Raw genomic sequence first — 17262 nt, 5'->3', positions numbered from 1 at the left:
TCAGCTGCATCGCTCAGCTCGCACTTCACTTCTGCACGCACATCTGGCTCTGCATGGGTGCTCGCTTCTGTCGGGTCAGAAGTACCCTTTTCTTCGCTAGCAACCTCGCTAACATTACCAGCGACGCACACACGCGGTAACTGTGCCAATTTGTTCGCAGCTGGCCTAGCTGTCTCTACAGTCATCTGTTGGCACAGCACCTCGTCGCTCTCCTTGCGGCCTTTAACGGCCTCTGTTGCCACTAAGGCATCGTTAGCAGCTAGCGTTTTCCCTTCACTTATGAATCGGCAGCCAATCTCACAGGCACTACTCTTTTCATCGGCTTCTGGCGAAAATCTGCTAGATGCTTCCTCATTCTTTCGCTCTGTACTACCTACAGAATTCTCATACAGCCGTTGTCTCTGTGCCAATAACTGATCACAATACTGTATCTCTTTGATCAGTGCTGCCTTCTCTCTCTCATACTTTTCCTCTCGCTCATGTTCGCGTTCATTCTCACGTCCGTGACGCTCACACCTAAGAGTAAGTTCTTGAAGCTCATGCTTCCGTTCATTCTCGCGTTCTTCACGCTGATGCTCACTCCTAAGTTCACGACGCTCTCGCAAACGTACACGACGCTCACGCTGCCGTGGCTCCTGTATCACCTCCCAAGCAAGCTTAATGCTTTCATCATCATTGCCACTATCTTCAATCGCCTTTATGATAGCTGGCGTTTTCATCCGTTCGTCCGCCTCAACTCCCAAATCGTCGCACACCAACAACAAGTCCAACCTCGTCAACCTTCTAAGATCCATGGCAGCTGCCCCGACAGGTGGTTAAAACTGTTTTCCTTAATTAATTTGTGCAAACACACAATGCAACAAACTCCCGATTCCCAGAACTATCAAAATGAACACACAACATTTGAGTCTGGCGAATCATAAGGAAAAAAACCACGCGCTTACTTACGGTTGCAGCACCCTGCCATCCGGTTCATTTGTCCACTGTTCCCGGTTCCTCCGGACTCCCTGGGTCGAAGGCTCGCTCCTTCTTCGCTACTCCCAGTTTCTTCGGACCTCTTTCGACGAAGGCTCTCTCTTCTTCGTTCTTCCCGGTTCCTTAGGATCTCTCTCAACGAAGGTTTATCCGTAGCGCTGCCACCAGCTGATGCATTCGGAGGCGATCCCACCGCATCCAACCAGATGTAGGGGGTTGGAGGACGGACTCCGCGGATGAAAACCCAAAAACTTGGGAGTATTTATTTTACATTATGTACAGGGAGGTGAGAGACAAGTAACAGTTGTACAGTCATTACGGGCCGGCAGCAACTCGGACGCTGCGGCCCACGGCAAGAAGTTCGAGAGAGGTGAATCAGGGAATCAGGGAATGTTCCAGAATGCTCAGGTCTCTCTGGAAGGCTTCTTATAAACCCTTCGAGCACTGTAAGTCACGTCATGTTTGACCAATAGGAGAGTCCGCTCCGATGACGCCACTTTCAGCCAATGGTAGGCGCCCGTGTCGCGGTGTCACACCTGGCGGCTCTCTGCGGTCTTGCCTCGCAGACTGGCAATGCACTTCTAACGAGGAGAAGGGGAGGGCTGCTCATGCTCCATTGTCCGAGGCCCACCTGCTAATCCCGGCGGCGCACGAACTTGTTGGCACGTGAACTTGTTGCCTTGAACTTGTTTGCTCGGCCGCTCCTCTGGAATGTGCTTTCCTGCTTCGGCATTCCTCAATTAGCTGTGCTGCGACTCGAAGTGGTTTGGGGAACTCGAAGTAATCGCAGGAAACAGCTCCATATCTAACACCCTACCCATATGACGTAAATCACCCAATTGACGTCAGTAGGACGAGCTATCCGATTGGCTGCCCAGGGCGTGTCATCAATAGTTTTTCCATCTTTATGGTGAACGAATGATGTTCGTAATAGTTGCAATGTTAGTTCATTTGTTTCTATAAAAAGAAAGTAACAGAAAGAGAATGCACAAGAACAATTTCTCGCTACACTTAAGCACCTCCAGCAGACAGCAAGCATTGTCTGCTTGTGTTAAAACATGCTCCATTTTGACGAGAGCTCCGCGGTCAGAGTCGGTCTCAATCTTTTCACGAGCATTATGATTCGACTTTGTTGCGTTGTGGACGGCAAACATAGCGACGGGCAGTATGTCATGCTGGGACATTGTGTCCTTCTGCAAAGCAGCAGATGAGCAGACTCTGCAGCGCATCAAACTGCCGCTATCCGATTGGCACCAGAATTTGCATGTTTGCGGCCGTCACTTTACACCGGAAGATTACTAACGCAATAGCGTTTTACGAGTCCGGTATTAGGGTAAACGCAAGCGCGAGGAGACAGGGCCTGGCCGTTTGACCCTGTCTCGCTCCTCGAGGGCTCAGCACGAGCCCTTGAGGCGTGAGTTTAAAGTAGAGTCTTTATTTCATGCTGTGCACAACCTTGATAGTGGAAGTGCCCCAACCGCAATTTTTAACAGTGTGTCGAAAAGCTGTTGATCAAATTGATATTTTTGGACCCGGTAAGGAAATAGTTTATTCTGTTTGTTTGTACTGAGAAACCTGGAAGACTCTCTGCAATAATCCCTATCATCACACCAAATTGCTCTTTGAATCATGCAGTCTAATATAGATTTTCATTAGTGGTAGTTTTTTTTTTCACCTTGGGAGTTGTCATCAATGTAATTCAGCAAAATGGTTATTGGACTGGTGAGAGTGTCGTATTCTGGTGCATCTTTGAAGACTACTTGCCCTTGCACTGGGCTTGCTTAAATTTCCCATTGGAGTTTTGGCTGTGTGTAGGTATGTCGTAGAGGATAACTAAGTGCTGTTAATTGAATACATTTATTGCCATGAAAGGTGGGAGCTGTAGTGAGCCTGACTAGTGGTGAAAAGCAACCAATACAGACAAAGTGAGGTGCAACTCTAAGCTGGCAACTGTCAAAGGGGGATGAAGCTAAACATTGAAACAATCTAGATTGCTCTGGTGCACTTCTAGAAACCTTGCATCATTTGCTTTATGCCTAGTTGCAGCGAAAATAGTGACTGAAGGGCCGGTAGAGTTCTAGAATGCAAATTTCCTGCAATGAGCAGAGATTCACATGCAATATGTACTGGCTATCACAAAGGTTATACTCTGCCAGGCTCTACTGACTGCTTCGAGTTACAAGCCTGCACAGAGATGGTGGCATACGCCTGCATACAAATAGAGCCTGCAGTACAGTGTGAAATGGTAGAGCTCATCCGTTGAATAATATAAGTAAAATTGATGAAACTGCAATTTATTTAACTTTTTGTTTATCACTGGATGACTAGTTCCCTCGTAATAAACTGGACAAGTTATGTCATGAGAGCTGGCACCATACTTTCACAGTGGCAGCACCAATCCTGTCCTGCATTTACATAATTTTCTTATTTACAAAAACTTTGTTCTCTGTAGAAGTGATGCTTTGCATACCTTCAAACACTTAATCACTTTAGCCTGAGTTGATATTTGCCTTTAGTCTCCTTTAATGGTGGGTGGTGCAAAAAGAAAAAGTTCAGTATGACAACACATCATTCGTTCAAGTGTGATGAGCACTGCTCTGCACTTGCTATGATGTCCACTGCAGCAACAAAAATGATGAGAGGCTCTCGGAAAGCTTCGAGGGGAGTCGAGGGCAACTTTCAGTTTTTGACAGCTTTAGTGGTACGGAATTCTTGCAAAGGGGAAGTTAATTCAAGAAGCGACAACTCTTCATGTTTAGTGTATTTTTAAACTGTGTTAAGAGTTACCAACTTTTTAGCTTTACTAACATGTGGTTGAGCACCTGTTTGAGGGTGACGTGAACTTTATATATTATTCACGAGTGATTGTGGAAGTAAAAAGTACATTCTCTTTCAGAAGAAAGCAGAAGTCAACTACTTCCACTTCTTAAGGATTTGCACGTAATATGCTAACTGTTGTGTGCATGCTTTAATGGCATTATTTATGCATCCTTAAAAATATAATTAGACATCCACATCCTTTTTGTAATAAAGACATTTTGTTGAACAAAAGGTCATGTTGTAAGGCCTATTAATGAGCAGCATCCTATTAGTTAATTGATATCAGAGGGGCAGCAGCTGTTTAGCATAGGCATAGTCTTAACTTTCTAGAATGGCTTGCTTAACCATGTTTGGTTGCACGTGTAACAATATGTTCTGCTTCACACTTTAGTGTGTGGTATGGATGTGCTGCATAACACCGGTGGATTCACTTTCACAGATGAAAATGGCTCTAACTAGATGAGCAGCTGCTTTTATCAATTTGGGTACGCTGCTTGCATTCATCAGCGGCAACAAATGTACCAGTGGTGAGCAAAGAAGGCAGAGCCCGTCTTCCTGCTGCCATCACGTACAGACATCGCAGCATGCTCTTCAAATATTACAGTCTGGAAGATTAGTATGTCTTATTGACTGTTTTTGCTTGAACTGGCAGAGTCAAGAGCTGAGGAAAGCATCTTGGAAGACAACAAGATCTGGAAATCTCTTCATCAGCAATGTAACTGCAATGAAGACTTCAGTTGTGCTTCTGTGAAGCAACAAAGAAAATCAACTAGTCACTACGACAGTTTTGAACCTTATATTGGCATTTCTAGTGGTAGAAATGCAAACGAAGAGAAACATAATTTAAGCACAGCAGCAGTGATGTCAAATGATGCTGTCATTTCATTCCCAGAAAGTGTCATTGTTAAGCTGTTGCAAGCATCTGGTGCCACCACAGACTCCATGTTTAGGAACACCTTGGCAACTAAACCAATTAGCGATATCATTGAGGATAAGATGCAGCAGAACATTAGAACTGAACCTGTAAATTACGTCCTAGTCATATTTATAAACCACAGTGTCCAGTTAAAATCACCTAAGGAACATGCAATGCATTATGGCATATATTCAGGCATATTTTCTAGTTCTGCACTGATTGAGGATGAAGTTGTTTTTGTTCCTTGTATAGAAGTACAATTAGCTGTACTGCTTGACTTCTTTAGACATCTTCCAAAGCCTTTTTCATGTGTCATTGAAGACATTGGGCTGCATAAAATTTGTTGCATAAGGGATCATCATCATAACAGTCGATTTCTTGGAAATGAACTGAAAAGAAGTCATCGAGCAGGCGGGGATATAGAAAAACCAAATTCTTTGTTTAATGCTGAGAACATTACCATCCTTCAGGTGCCTGGTGCCCTTTTGCCATGTTGCCTTGAACTTGCTACAGCATTAAGTAGTTCATCACAAAAGCATATTTCTATGAGCAGCTTTATTCACAGTGATGAAGGAATGTTGTTGTCGCCACCGGATGGTTTGTCCAAAAAGCAGGTTTCTGATACATGTGTAACTTGCAAGGCTGTAGTGGCAAATAATTTCAAAACAAGTAGTGACACTAGCTGCTTTACGTTGGGCAGTTCCAGTGGATTTGTTCAAGATTTGAGCTCGTGTTCAAAAGAGGAATGCCATGGTGAACCCCAATGTCCAGAATGCACTCTTCCATGTGACGATTCAAAGGCTTTTGCTGAATCAAAGCAAGTTACTGGTGAAGGCATGGAGGAAAATCTTGATGGCCAATTTACCTTTGAGCACTGTAATGATTTACTATTATATGAGGGTGACAAAAGTAGGCGCTCTGTGCAGTGGACTGACAGACAGAAACTGGAAAGTGATGGTGGAAACATTTGCATGTGTACATCTAAATCTCTGTTGGATATTGATTGGAGTGAAGAGGCAGAACAGTGGTGCTCAGATGGAACTTCTTCAAGTGGAGCTACACAAGAAAATATTGCACAGAGAATTCTGGTGGAACTAAGAAGCTTGTCTCATTCGCTGCTTGATGTATTCGACATCATTCAAAGGACTCCTCCTCTGACTAAAAGGACATTTTTACTTCCACAAGAACTTCTTTGTCAGCACAAAGTCTTGCATGCTTCAACTTCCAGTCTAGAATCTTGCCCCTTGGCACAGTCTGAATGTTTTCGTCTGAATGATGATGGTGCTAGTGACACTAAAAAGAGAAGGAAGAAAAAAAAGAAAACTACTGTGTAAATGGTGCACTTTAGCACATTGTATTAGTTGCTTAAATTATGCACTACATTAAGCAGAAAAACAATCAAGTTATATCTTTGTTTTCTTCATTGTCAAATTTGAAAAAAAACATTTATTTAGCCTAAGCACTTGTTTTCACATGTTCAAGGAAGCATATCGTGTGACCCAGCTTATGTTAGCCAAGCTGTTCAAAGGGGAAAAAAAGATATATAAAATAAAAAGATATATAATATGCACCACAAGATACAACTATAAGACCTATGGTGCTCCACTATCAGAGGTCTGATGACCAACCACCATAGGTGTTAAAATCATATCTTGCACCATGTTTTTTCAATACTGTATATGTTTTTTAACAACTTGGCTGACATTAGCTGGGACACCCTATATAGCAGCACTCGTTTATCTAATACTTGCTTTGGGACCTAATTTATATATCGAAAAGGATATGTATGAAGTAAAAATTTTGCATTTAAAAATGACTTGCACGTTGGGAACAATCAAATTCTTGATGTGCATATCGGATTGCGCCATGTCGTATCCATCCCATTTTTGCCATGGTGTTTACAAGAAATGGTGTGTTCCATTAAGCAATCTTATATGGGTTAACAATCTTTTACATTGAATGGTTTCATTACTGACTGTTCTCGCCTATTCATACACACGTGACTTTTGTATTAACTATCAATTCAAATTCAGCAAGTTCTAATTATACATGTTTTTTCTAATTGTGAAGCTGGCTTTCCTGCAAGGCAAGTGCCAAGCTAGTGGCACCATAGCAATTTATAAATTATCGCATATGTATGCAGCTGCAGTGTTTTATAAGCATTAAGGGAAAGATGGTGTCTCTTCTCAAAAAGTCACATGCAGCGAAGTATGCATTGTTTGCACTTTGTCTTCATTTTGAATGATGACCTGAGTCACCATTAGTGGGGCAAAAGTGCAGTATGCAGAAGCATACCTGGAAATTATCAAAATGGCCCCTTAAATTCTACTGTGCTGACTCTTTCAAAAGTTTTTCACTGAACGCTGCTTAGAGTTTTCACGCAGGCTTTATTGTCTACAGTGGACTCTCTTTAAATGGAACCTCAAGGGACCAGGAAAATTTGTTTCGTTTATCAGAAGTTTTATTTACTGTGAGACATTGGCCAGAGAGCATTGCATGAATACAAAATCAACTAACCATGAGAATGGTGTTTCATTTAAGCGGCACTTCCGTTTAAGCAATTTCCATTTATTGAGATTACACTGTACTTGCATTGAGAGCATGGTAGTGTTTGTTCATAAGTGCTTTTATGTCAACTTTTTGATGTGGGCTATGGTGATTCTCGTAACGAAGTAATTAATTAAAAATTTTAAAAAATTCAGACTTCAACAGTTTCTTTCCGCAAGTTGAGTTTGCTTTTACGTTTTTGGCTAGAGGGTATGTGCAAATTGTCAATGCAATTTACATTTGCCTAGTTCACTTTAAACGCCTACCATTGTGTGAATAGTTAATTTGATTCCTTGTCACAGCTTCCTGTAAAAGCAAGTAAAGCTTGGGTAAAGCTTAAACTAAACTGACAAAGCAAGCAGCCTGAAAAGCAAGTTGCATTTGACAGCTTGAAGTTACTATGCTAAATTAGAATGCAGCAGTGGTGCAAATATTGCAGCTCCAATGACACCTTGCGCCAAACAGGACAATGACACCTTGTGCCAGACAGGAGCAACATTCTGTTATTCAATCTTTGAACTGTGGAAGGGCCAAACCTACCAAAATTTATTGGAGAATGCAGGTGCAGCACAGTGAAGAATGCCTGTCACTGCTACAGCTCTACTGTGGGTTAGGAAATTCCAGAATGGTGCTACTTCTGTAAGAGACTCACCAGAAGCCCAAGGTGGTTGCATTGCTGGAAGTTGGCAAAAGAAAATTGGCACGTAATATTAAATAATATAAATGAAACTGGAAGTCTTTATGCCTATATGTAGGACATAGACACCAGTCCTATGCATGCATGTCTTCTCATTAACCACCTTTGGGGAACAGCCAAGTAAAAAGGTGGTATGCTGCAAACAGGCGCTATGCTTAAACATAACACTTGACCCTATACAGCTTGTTCTATAGTTGCTGCCATGTAGGGCCTGTCTTTTGACCACTTTGCCCTTTCATATTTACACAACTGTACTGATTTTAGTTTTCTTCATGCTTTAATGTGGCTCTGGGACGCAAGTTTTTCAAGTTTCATGCAGAGGTGCAGCAGCTGCTTCATGCATGGCTGCACTTGAGGACAAACAAGTATTTTTCTCCTGGTATTCTTGGACTTCCAAACCACTGGAACACTTGTGTTGAACGTAAGGGGGACTGTGTATGAAGGGATCCCATGCCCTTTGCATGCAGTATATTCCACAATAAAAATGAATATTCAAGGTTCTAATTTGAACCAGCTCTATACATCTCCACTTTAAGGCATCTCTGGTGTCATCTATTCCGGCTTATTGCTGTTTATGCGCACTCTATCGAACTTTGCAGTAGGAAAGGGGTTATTGCTGCGCCTGCAATGTATGGAACATTCTAGACTATGAAGCACGACAGCTTCATCCTGTACTCGTTTGGATAGTATCAGTTCTTGGTGTACATGTGTCTAGCACATGTACAGAAATTTTAATGTCTTTAATGCCTGCACCACTGTTTCCTTATAACTGGTTGTTTGGCATCAGACTTGCACAGGGCTTATGAGCTGAATGCACTTCAGTGTTATTGTTTTTTCAGACAATGATTATAACAAATAACTGGGGGTACCATATAATATGTGAGGGCATGCTTATGTTTCCTGCTTTATCATCGTGCTATTGGCCTCGAGCTCCACCACTGGAAAAGCTGGTGCCACCGTCAGCGTGACTTGCTATGAGGGATCACGTGGACATAGCGGCCGCGTCGGCTGCTTCGGGAGCACCGAAGCGAGCTGAAAACGGGAGTTTAAATTCCCTCATACGCTGCGGTCCTCATTCAGTGGCGAGATTTTCCCGCTTCGAGTGTCTTCTTTACAACGCTTGAAAGCACTACAATAGGTAGTGGCTGCCTTTGAAGGCGCGCAACATGGTAGGCTACTGCTCGGTGCCGCAGTGTCAGACGTACGCAACGGAGCCCGGTGTCAGCCTTATTCACATGTAGCTGCACGACAAGAAGCTGCATGAAGCTTGGCTCGCGAAACATAAAACCAGCAAACAGTCATCGGTTAGAACTCGGGTATGCAACAAGCACAGACGCAAGGAACATTTCTGCTACGGCGCCGGGTCTGCGATGTTCAGAAAACGCACATCGAGACGCTCGCCCGAGTCCACTGCCCAACTAATGTCATGACGGTTTGGTCTATGAACTTCTCGATGCTATAGATACTGGCAAGTTCACTGGAGTGGAAAGGGAGCGGTAAGAAGCACATTAAAAAAAAAGCATGGCATATGGTCATGTTTGTGTCGTGAAATAATGCACTGGATTACAAAAAAGAAGCATTGAGAAATCGCACACTAAGAACACCAACAAACATACAGTGTGGCGCAGCTCGAGAAATAATATTGAAACGTCCAAGAATTTAGAAAAAAAAAAAGATTGAATCGTCGTGACAGCACATCACAGGGGAGTAGGCATTGAAGTCTCTACAATTAAATTATTTTTTAGCAGCACTGATAGCGTCCACGTAACAATAGTTGCTTGTATACTGTCAAATTGTCATATTCTGTGGCCTAAAGCTCATGGCACGGTGCAAAAACGCGCATGCGGCGAAAGCGAAACAGTGTGCAGACAAGCATGCAGACGTGCAGTCGGTCGCTGCGAACCTGTGCGATCGCTGCATTAAGGCTTCATTCTATTATGCTCAATTTAGCTATAGAAACACTGTAAGGACATATTTCACATAGTTAGCTCTCAGCGTTTGCCTACCTTACACGCAAGAGGCCGGTTCGGTAGACTACATCGCGGTGACCGCGCGCAGTGGCATTCACTGTATGTATTCGGTAAAGAGATAGCGTCTGTAAACGATTCTGTGCTTTCAGTTTGCCCAAGATTATTATTTAGACAGTTAACAACTTCTCTCGTTTCGAAAGTACTTACAGAAATGTCCGGGAGAGCTCGCGCGTGGTGTTTTCAGTGAGCGCTGACAGCAAAACCTATGAGGAGCGCGCCGCGTGATCCCTCATACTACGCCAGTGAGGCGCTTCCGATAGATGGCGACTCCGTAACTCCTCGCCGCCAATTGACTGAACTAGCTAGACAAGGCTCTTTTTTTTCTTCTTCATTGCATAAAGGCCAGCCAAAGCATGAAAGTTGGATCATAATATTTGTTGATGCATATTTATTCTTCAAGAGGACATTGGCCACTGCTGTGATATAGGTCTGATCAGACAGGTGTTGTTTCTACAGCATCTGTGCTTTCTCTGAAAGCAGCGGCAGCTATTATGGGTTCGTGCTGGAGGTATGGAATGTCATACTCCTATGCATCATTGCTATGAGGTTCATGCCATAATGTGACATTTGTTGTAACATAAAAACATGTTACTGTAAATGTAGAAATAAATTGGCAGGCTGTCGTCAATGGAGGCTAAATAATGCACAAATAGTAAATTATGACTTATTTGGCTGCTTTTTCACACGAGCTCATTTGAGCTTTGCCATTATTTGATCCCCATAAGCAGAAATCTCTGTTTATACACTAACACAATTTTATATATTATTGGCATAAGACATATCTGCAAAAGTTACATATACTAGTATATACAGTAGATTCATAATAATTCAGAAGCTGGCCATTGCATAAGTTATGATAACTTATGCAAAGATTACGTCAAAAAAGTTTTGGCTTAGAAATAATCCAAATATGCCTATGTTTGGTATTCGGGCTGGCATTTATCTTGATGAGCACCGCTACAAAACAGTATACCTGTTCTGATTGTACTCGTATATCTGTTTGAACACAACTGCATGTGTATTTTTGTAGTGCCAGTAACCCATAATTCTTCTTCGGGCTGTATTTTATTGGGCTCAGTGTAATTTAACTTTTCATAATTCAAAACAACATGTGCACTTCATAGGAGTTTTAAATAGTCTGAGTCAACAGTATGTAGCTTTTTAGTCTGTCTTTGAACCAGGCAAGATATTCAAGCAGGAGCTGAGACTTACTATGTTCCTGTGACCCACATGCTTTAGTGTTTGTGGCTTTACGTTGCAAATAGAGTAGCCCAATTATATTGGGGATCTGCAAATTCTGTCGAGCTAAACTTGTGCTCTATGCACTTATGCATCATGCTGTAAACGTCATCTTTGGAGTTACTCAGGCTAAAGATGGCAGTCTCATAGTGCATATCACATGCTGAAACTGTTATTTATTGCTAAATTACTGAAAATTTTGAGTCCTTTTGGCTCACTTTTTCCTAGTTTGGCTTTTGAGACATTTGATAGACAGTTGAATATTCTTGTAGCTGCCTCATATGGTTTTGCACAAGGAAGGTAAATAACCTCTTGCAGTCACACAATGAGCCACGCCTGGCATGTAAGAAAGTTGGTTCTGGTGAGATGTTAAATGGGCACCTGCCATGTGTGTGCTCATTCCTGCAGATATTTTTCTTCTTTTTAAATGATTTTCTTTTGTTTGTGGCCTGTGGCCAGCCCTTAAGGAACCTTTTTGAACACTTTGAATACTTATTCATTATGCATTGTAGGTCTTTTTCATGGAGAAGGGCATAACGCAGTGCACTTAGTGAATCAGGTGTGTGTTGTTGCAGTGCACTCAAAATATGGCAGTCTTATCTCTTCTCGTGTTTTGATGTAAGTAACTTGCTTGATGTCAGTAGATCTGAAAAGAATTTCAGTGTGTGATCTGAAAATTCCATTAGAGCAGATGAAGGGTATTCCTCGATGAGAGAAGGCACAAGTTTCCATTGGCAGGGCCAACTACTCTTTTCCACGCTATGTGTTGTCATATACATCTATCTTGAGAATTTAAAAAATATATAACTAAAAGGACGGATGACAGAGGCACGACAGAACAAGGCATTTACTTGCAACTGAAGAATTTATTGGAGAAGCTTCGTATAGTATATATACATCGAAGTGATTGTGTAAGCGGAGCAAAGCAGGAAAAAAAATTACGGATTAAGAAATCAAAACGATATACCAATACCTAATTGTTAAGAAGCCTGAAAGTTGAAGCCAAACATGCACATATCCTAGCAATCGAGAAATGCAAATTCTTTATCATGTAGCACAAAAGAAGGATGGCTGACGCAAGCATTTCCTCTTTTTATAATATGGGAAGTCTTTGCTAATTCTTTGTTATTGCTTCTGAAAACTACCTCTGTTTCATTAAGCATGATGCAGCACCTGCACTCTCTGCAGTAGACTGCCAGATGTGATGTCTCAGATGAATTATGCGGTGCCTAATGCCCCTTTAGACATATATTGGTACAATGGCCAGATTGCTCAGTGACTTTGTCTTCCGTCTTTTTATTGCACTTCAAAAAGTTATCTAAATGAATGTCAACCAGCTAACCTGCTTGTCTATCTTTCTGTCATATACATAACTGAAATGCTAGGTGAAACTGCTTTTTTGGGTTGAAGCATCTCTTCTATTGTAGGAAGTGAGTTGAGCAACTTGTTAGTGACCTAGAATCAAAAGAAAAAAGAGGTGCCATCTGCAGATCTCAGACATAAAGGGGTTCGACAGAAGGTCACATTTTATTGACAAGAATCCTATAAGTAACAGCAAACATGTACATTGTGTCACATAGTAAGGTGAAAAATTTGAGGAAGGAGACGGTCTCCTACTGTGAGACCTGGAGTAAAAACCTCAGCCTTCACTTTGCACATGTTTCAAATATATCATACCCTGGTGAATGACTAATAATGAGCTTTAGAATGCAGGGGGGGAAACTGTACATATAAAGTGTTCATCAAGCGTTTATGCACAGGAATGGTATTTTTCATAATATCCATAGTCGCTGAAATAGTTCTTGACTGAAATGACTGAGAAGTGAGTGTACATCAATGACTGCGAAGCATTAAAATGCTGCACTCTTGTAACTTCTTGTGAGATAAACATTTCTTTGTTTCTTTCTTTTGGAGTTATTGCTTGTCATCTTTATTACCATATTTTCAAGTTAAATTTTTTTTTATGAAGAGCATTAACACAAAAAAAGTTATTACTTTTGCACTGAGACCATGGCAAATTAACTGTTGAAATACCTTGTTACATGGTTATTATGGGTAGTGCACATTTTTATTGCGGCATCTCAATGTCTAAAATGACCTATTGTTGCTCGAGCATTCACCTTCATTTCATTTCCTGATGTGGCTATTGTTGTGCCATATTGGAAAAGAATAAAACGAAAGGTAAAGAAAAGACCCAATGACATTATTTATACTGAAGTGTTGCAATTACTCCATTGAGACTGTCTATCTACTTCATATACAGCTTAATAATTTCTATAGAATACAGGTAAAAGTATTTAATTCCCCCAAATATTTCGTTATGCTGTCTGTCCATGGTAAAGGTGTGCAAAATAACAGGTAATGTACAATTTTCACCACTCATGCTGTGACACCCATTTCTTTAAGTTGCCATTATATAAATCACACACTTAGTGTTCTTATTTTACCACTTAGTATGGTGCAATTACCTGAGCTTTTAAAAATTTTATTTAGTATATGTGAAAGTTAGCTTTAGCACAAATTTTCATGCATGTAAAAATTGAAGCTCCTACTTGGCCACTTTCATTCAAGCACATTCTGAATTAGAAGTTCTGTACTCTTGAGTTTACAATGCAACTGAATTTTTTGTTTTGTTTTGTACTTTGTGTTATACTCACACATCACTTGTTTATTTGTTGGTGGTTTTACAGCATCCAAGAAGCAAAAGAAACGTGGCAAGAAGCGCTCTAAAAACTAGTAAATCCATTTCCGAGTGAAAAAAAGACAGCAACCAATCATAAAATAAGCGCATCAACAATTTCATCGCTCATTGTCTCAACCTGCAAAGGAACATTTCTCTTCAGTATCTTTATTTCATCACCTTTTTTCAATCTGCACCATCTGCACCATCTATACTGCACTGCTTTATGCTACTGCCACTCTAAATAAATAAAGCACAGCAGCAACTTCTCACTTGCTAACGAATATGGCAGCAAACACAATTGACAATGGGCAGTGCGAGGCTCCTTCAGACAGTAAGGAGGCACCCGGAGGTGTTGTAGTGTCAGTGCTGGAAGCGCCTGATGGGCAAACTCGTGAAGCTACTCCAAAACCAACCTTCAAGCGATTTGAAGATCTTCCTGAAATGGTGGAAATGCTAAGCCCTCTGCATCCTGATGATGATGGTGACAAAACTGATGTCGAAAACTTGAGTGACCATGAGACTATGGACACTGCTGACCAGAGAACAATGTTGGTTGATAAGGAAGAGGATTCTGGTGATGAAAATAAGACAGATGTGGAAGACCTCGATGTGGAATCAGTGAGGCGTCGGGATATGCCTCGGGATAGTTCTGCTCAAAATGCAGAAGGCAGCAAGAACACAGCAAAGCGATTTATTGAAGAGGTGCAGCTGGATAATTTGGAGTGTAAAGAAATTTCAGGTGAAAGCAAATGGCTTCAAAATGACAGCAATCACATTGGCCAGAAGCCAACACACAGCAGGCAGAGATCACATTCACAGCCTTGCTCCTTGTCGTCCCCAGGTACATTTGAAGCTTGCCAGTCACCACGATCAGCTTCTTCAGAAAGTGAATTTGCCAATTTGTCGGCCCATGTCCGTGCTGTGCTCGGGGAACTGGATGTTCGGTCACAAAAGTATAAAATCTCTAGTGAAGTAAAAAGGAGCAAGCTCCGATGTCCAAGCTCTGGCTTGCCTTATCGTCTGACGAGCCGTAATGATCAGGAACGCTTGCTGAGGAAATTCTTTGTTGAAGAAGACGTAGGTTCTTTGACAGATGAAGGGGAGCTTGTTATCATGCCTGAGCCAAGGAGCCCTACATGCCGACTGATGGCAGGCCTGGAAGAACTTGATGTGGGCTCTGAAGGAACGGACATCGAAGACTTGGCTGTGGAGCCCCACAACTCCATTGGCAGTGGAGGAGGTCAGCTGCCACTTTGCTCCTTTTAAACTCTGACCACATTCTTGCTTTCCTGCTTCACCTACTAAACTCTGTGGCTTGCTCGTGTTTGTCTAACAGACTGAGAGTAAGCTCGTGCTTCTGAGGCCAAACCACTTCCAGAGGGAATTAATAATACTTTGTCCTTTTAATTTTCAGCCTTGCCACTCATGGGTTAGAGCAGGGGTTCTTTGTCTCAAACTCTTTCTGTGCATTATGGTTGTCTGCCCTGTCCTTCTCACTCTTTACTAATGCAAATTTGCACATATGTTTCACTGAATACTAATTTCAGCATTGCAGTGATGTATATGTCAGTTATTTGGTGCCAAAAGCATGAAAGTATGGATTCACTATGGAAACGTTGTTTTGTCTTTCATGAAAATGAACTTATGAAGAAACTTATCTGAATATTTGTACAGTCAACCTTCTGACACCAAAGCTTTAATATTGCTTGTCTGGCCTTATTAATAAGTCACTGAAAAGATTGTAAGGCTACCTTGAGCTGTGCATGGAATATTTGTTCTACAAAAAGATAGCTTAGAGAGGCCGTTAAGCACTTGCCTTCCTCTGCAGAAGTCTTCCGTGAGAATACGTTAATGTATCTTGGCAGTTTATTTTTGTCTATATTTTTTATTACAACTGCTTGTTGCACTTGCTGAAATCTATCCCACTTACCCTGCCTATTATGTAATTAGAAACTTCATAATAATATTACTTGATATAAATGTTAAACAAAATGCCTTCTGGAAGGGACACTGTGCTCAAACAGGCAGATCAGCTGATAGTCTTGTTCCTGTGCTCTTTAACATCTGTAAAATATTTTATGTGTTGCCATCAGAAGCAAGGCATAAGATACTCCCTTTCCCTCTTTGCTCAAGTAGGGTGTGTAATTGTTCAGTTTTATTTTAATGTGCATGTAGAAGACAAGGAGAAACATGAACTGAGGTAATTTTGGCACTGTGTTCCAAGTATGTACACTTTCACTACTATTGCCTGTGCATATGGCTGCCATGTCCAGAGTGATGAAGGTTAATCACAGTGAATAACCATATCCACTGAAACATATTAAACTCGGAGCAGGTCGAAAACAACAGTCATCTATAGAATTGATGGTAGTTTAAAAATTATAAATACAGGAATGTTATTTTACTTAAATCTGTGTGCTCTACCATAATTATTCCTTTAGTAGTTTCTTTGCTTGTATGTCTGCCCTCTAAATGCTTCTATCCTTTTCCTATTTGCATGCTCTGTGTTGTCTTTTGCTATTATTTGTGCTGAAATTCTTAACTGAGCATGTGGCTAATAAGCATTGTGCAGTGTTATCACATATAACATGTCTTGAAATAACAAGCTCCACAGCCTTATTCTCAGCTGCATGCTTTAGCAACCAGTTGTAGTAAGTTGTGAATTTTCCTTTTTGCATGCTCCAAAAGCAGCTTGTATTAGGATATTGCTATATTTGTGCATCATATTACAGCAGTTTACATACATTCAGAACTGTTGCGGAAACTAACGCCATGTAGCCTGTCTCAATGTAAAGGTGCCAGTATTCAAAGGTATCAGCCATGTTCTGTGGATGCGGCTACTAATTTGATGCTGAACATATTTACTTTTCATTTGCCAGGTTAGCTGTAACCTATATATACACAATTTATTGGTTGCAAGTTGTAGGTGTCATTGCTAGGTTTTGCATGATATTGTGCCATAGCACTTCAGGGTGCTAAACCTGTTTGCCATTGTTGTACAGAATGGACTGAAACCGACCCAGATTCAGGAGAAGTGCGCCACATTATTAGCAAGACAACTCACACTACTGTGACATCGATGAAACCGGGCGAAGGTAAGTTGCTCTTTAAATGTTTATATTTTGATTAGTGTGCTTTTTTTTGCCTGTTGCTTCATTCTGTACAATTTTTCACTTCATTTTCATAGTAGGATCACAATATTCAATTGGAAATTTTATTTCATTTCTGTTGTGCCAACTGGTAATAGTCATTTCAGCTGACTATTTGGAAAATTTAAGCATAAAAAAATATTTTTTTGAGTAGGTAAAACGTAGGCAGGTTATTATTGCTGTAGATAACTAAGAGTGACATTCTT

General features: G+C 41.2%; 1 protein-coding gene across 21 annotated transcripts in view; it reads left to right on the top strand.

The window, feature by feature from the left end:
- The window catches only part of LOC135911558 (uncharacterized), a 412939-nt gene that overhangs the window by 356606 nt on the left and 39071 nt on the right, over window positions 1-17262 (top strand). For 20 of the 21 annotated variants that reach the window (XM_070528859.1, XM_070528854.1, XM_070528861.1 and 17 more), the window contains one exon: window positions 16910-17002. In XM_070528859.1, the coding sequence (XP_070384960.1) occupies window positions 16910-17002 (93 nt within the window). Of the gene's footprint in view, window positions 1-13914; window positions 14191-16909; window positions 17003-17262 lie in introns of those variants that run through there. The other variant, XM_070528885.1, reaches the window with a different exon arrangement.

This window comes from Dermacentor albipictus, chromosome 1 (genome assembly GCF_038994185.2).
Source record: "Dermacentor albipictus isolate Rhodes 1998 colony chromosome 1, USDA_Dalb.pri_finalv2, whole genome shotgun sequence".
NCBI classification, from domain to species: Eukaryota; Metazoa; Arthropoda; class Arachnida; order Ixodida; family Ixodidae; genus Dermacentor; species Dermacentor albipictus.
The sequence above is the reverse complement of the archived record's forward strand: the minus strand, read 5'-3'. Positions and strand labels throughout refer to the sequence as shown.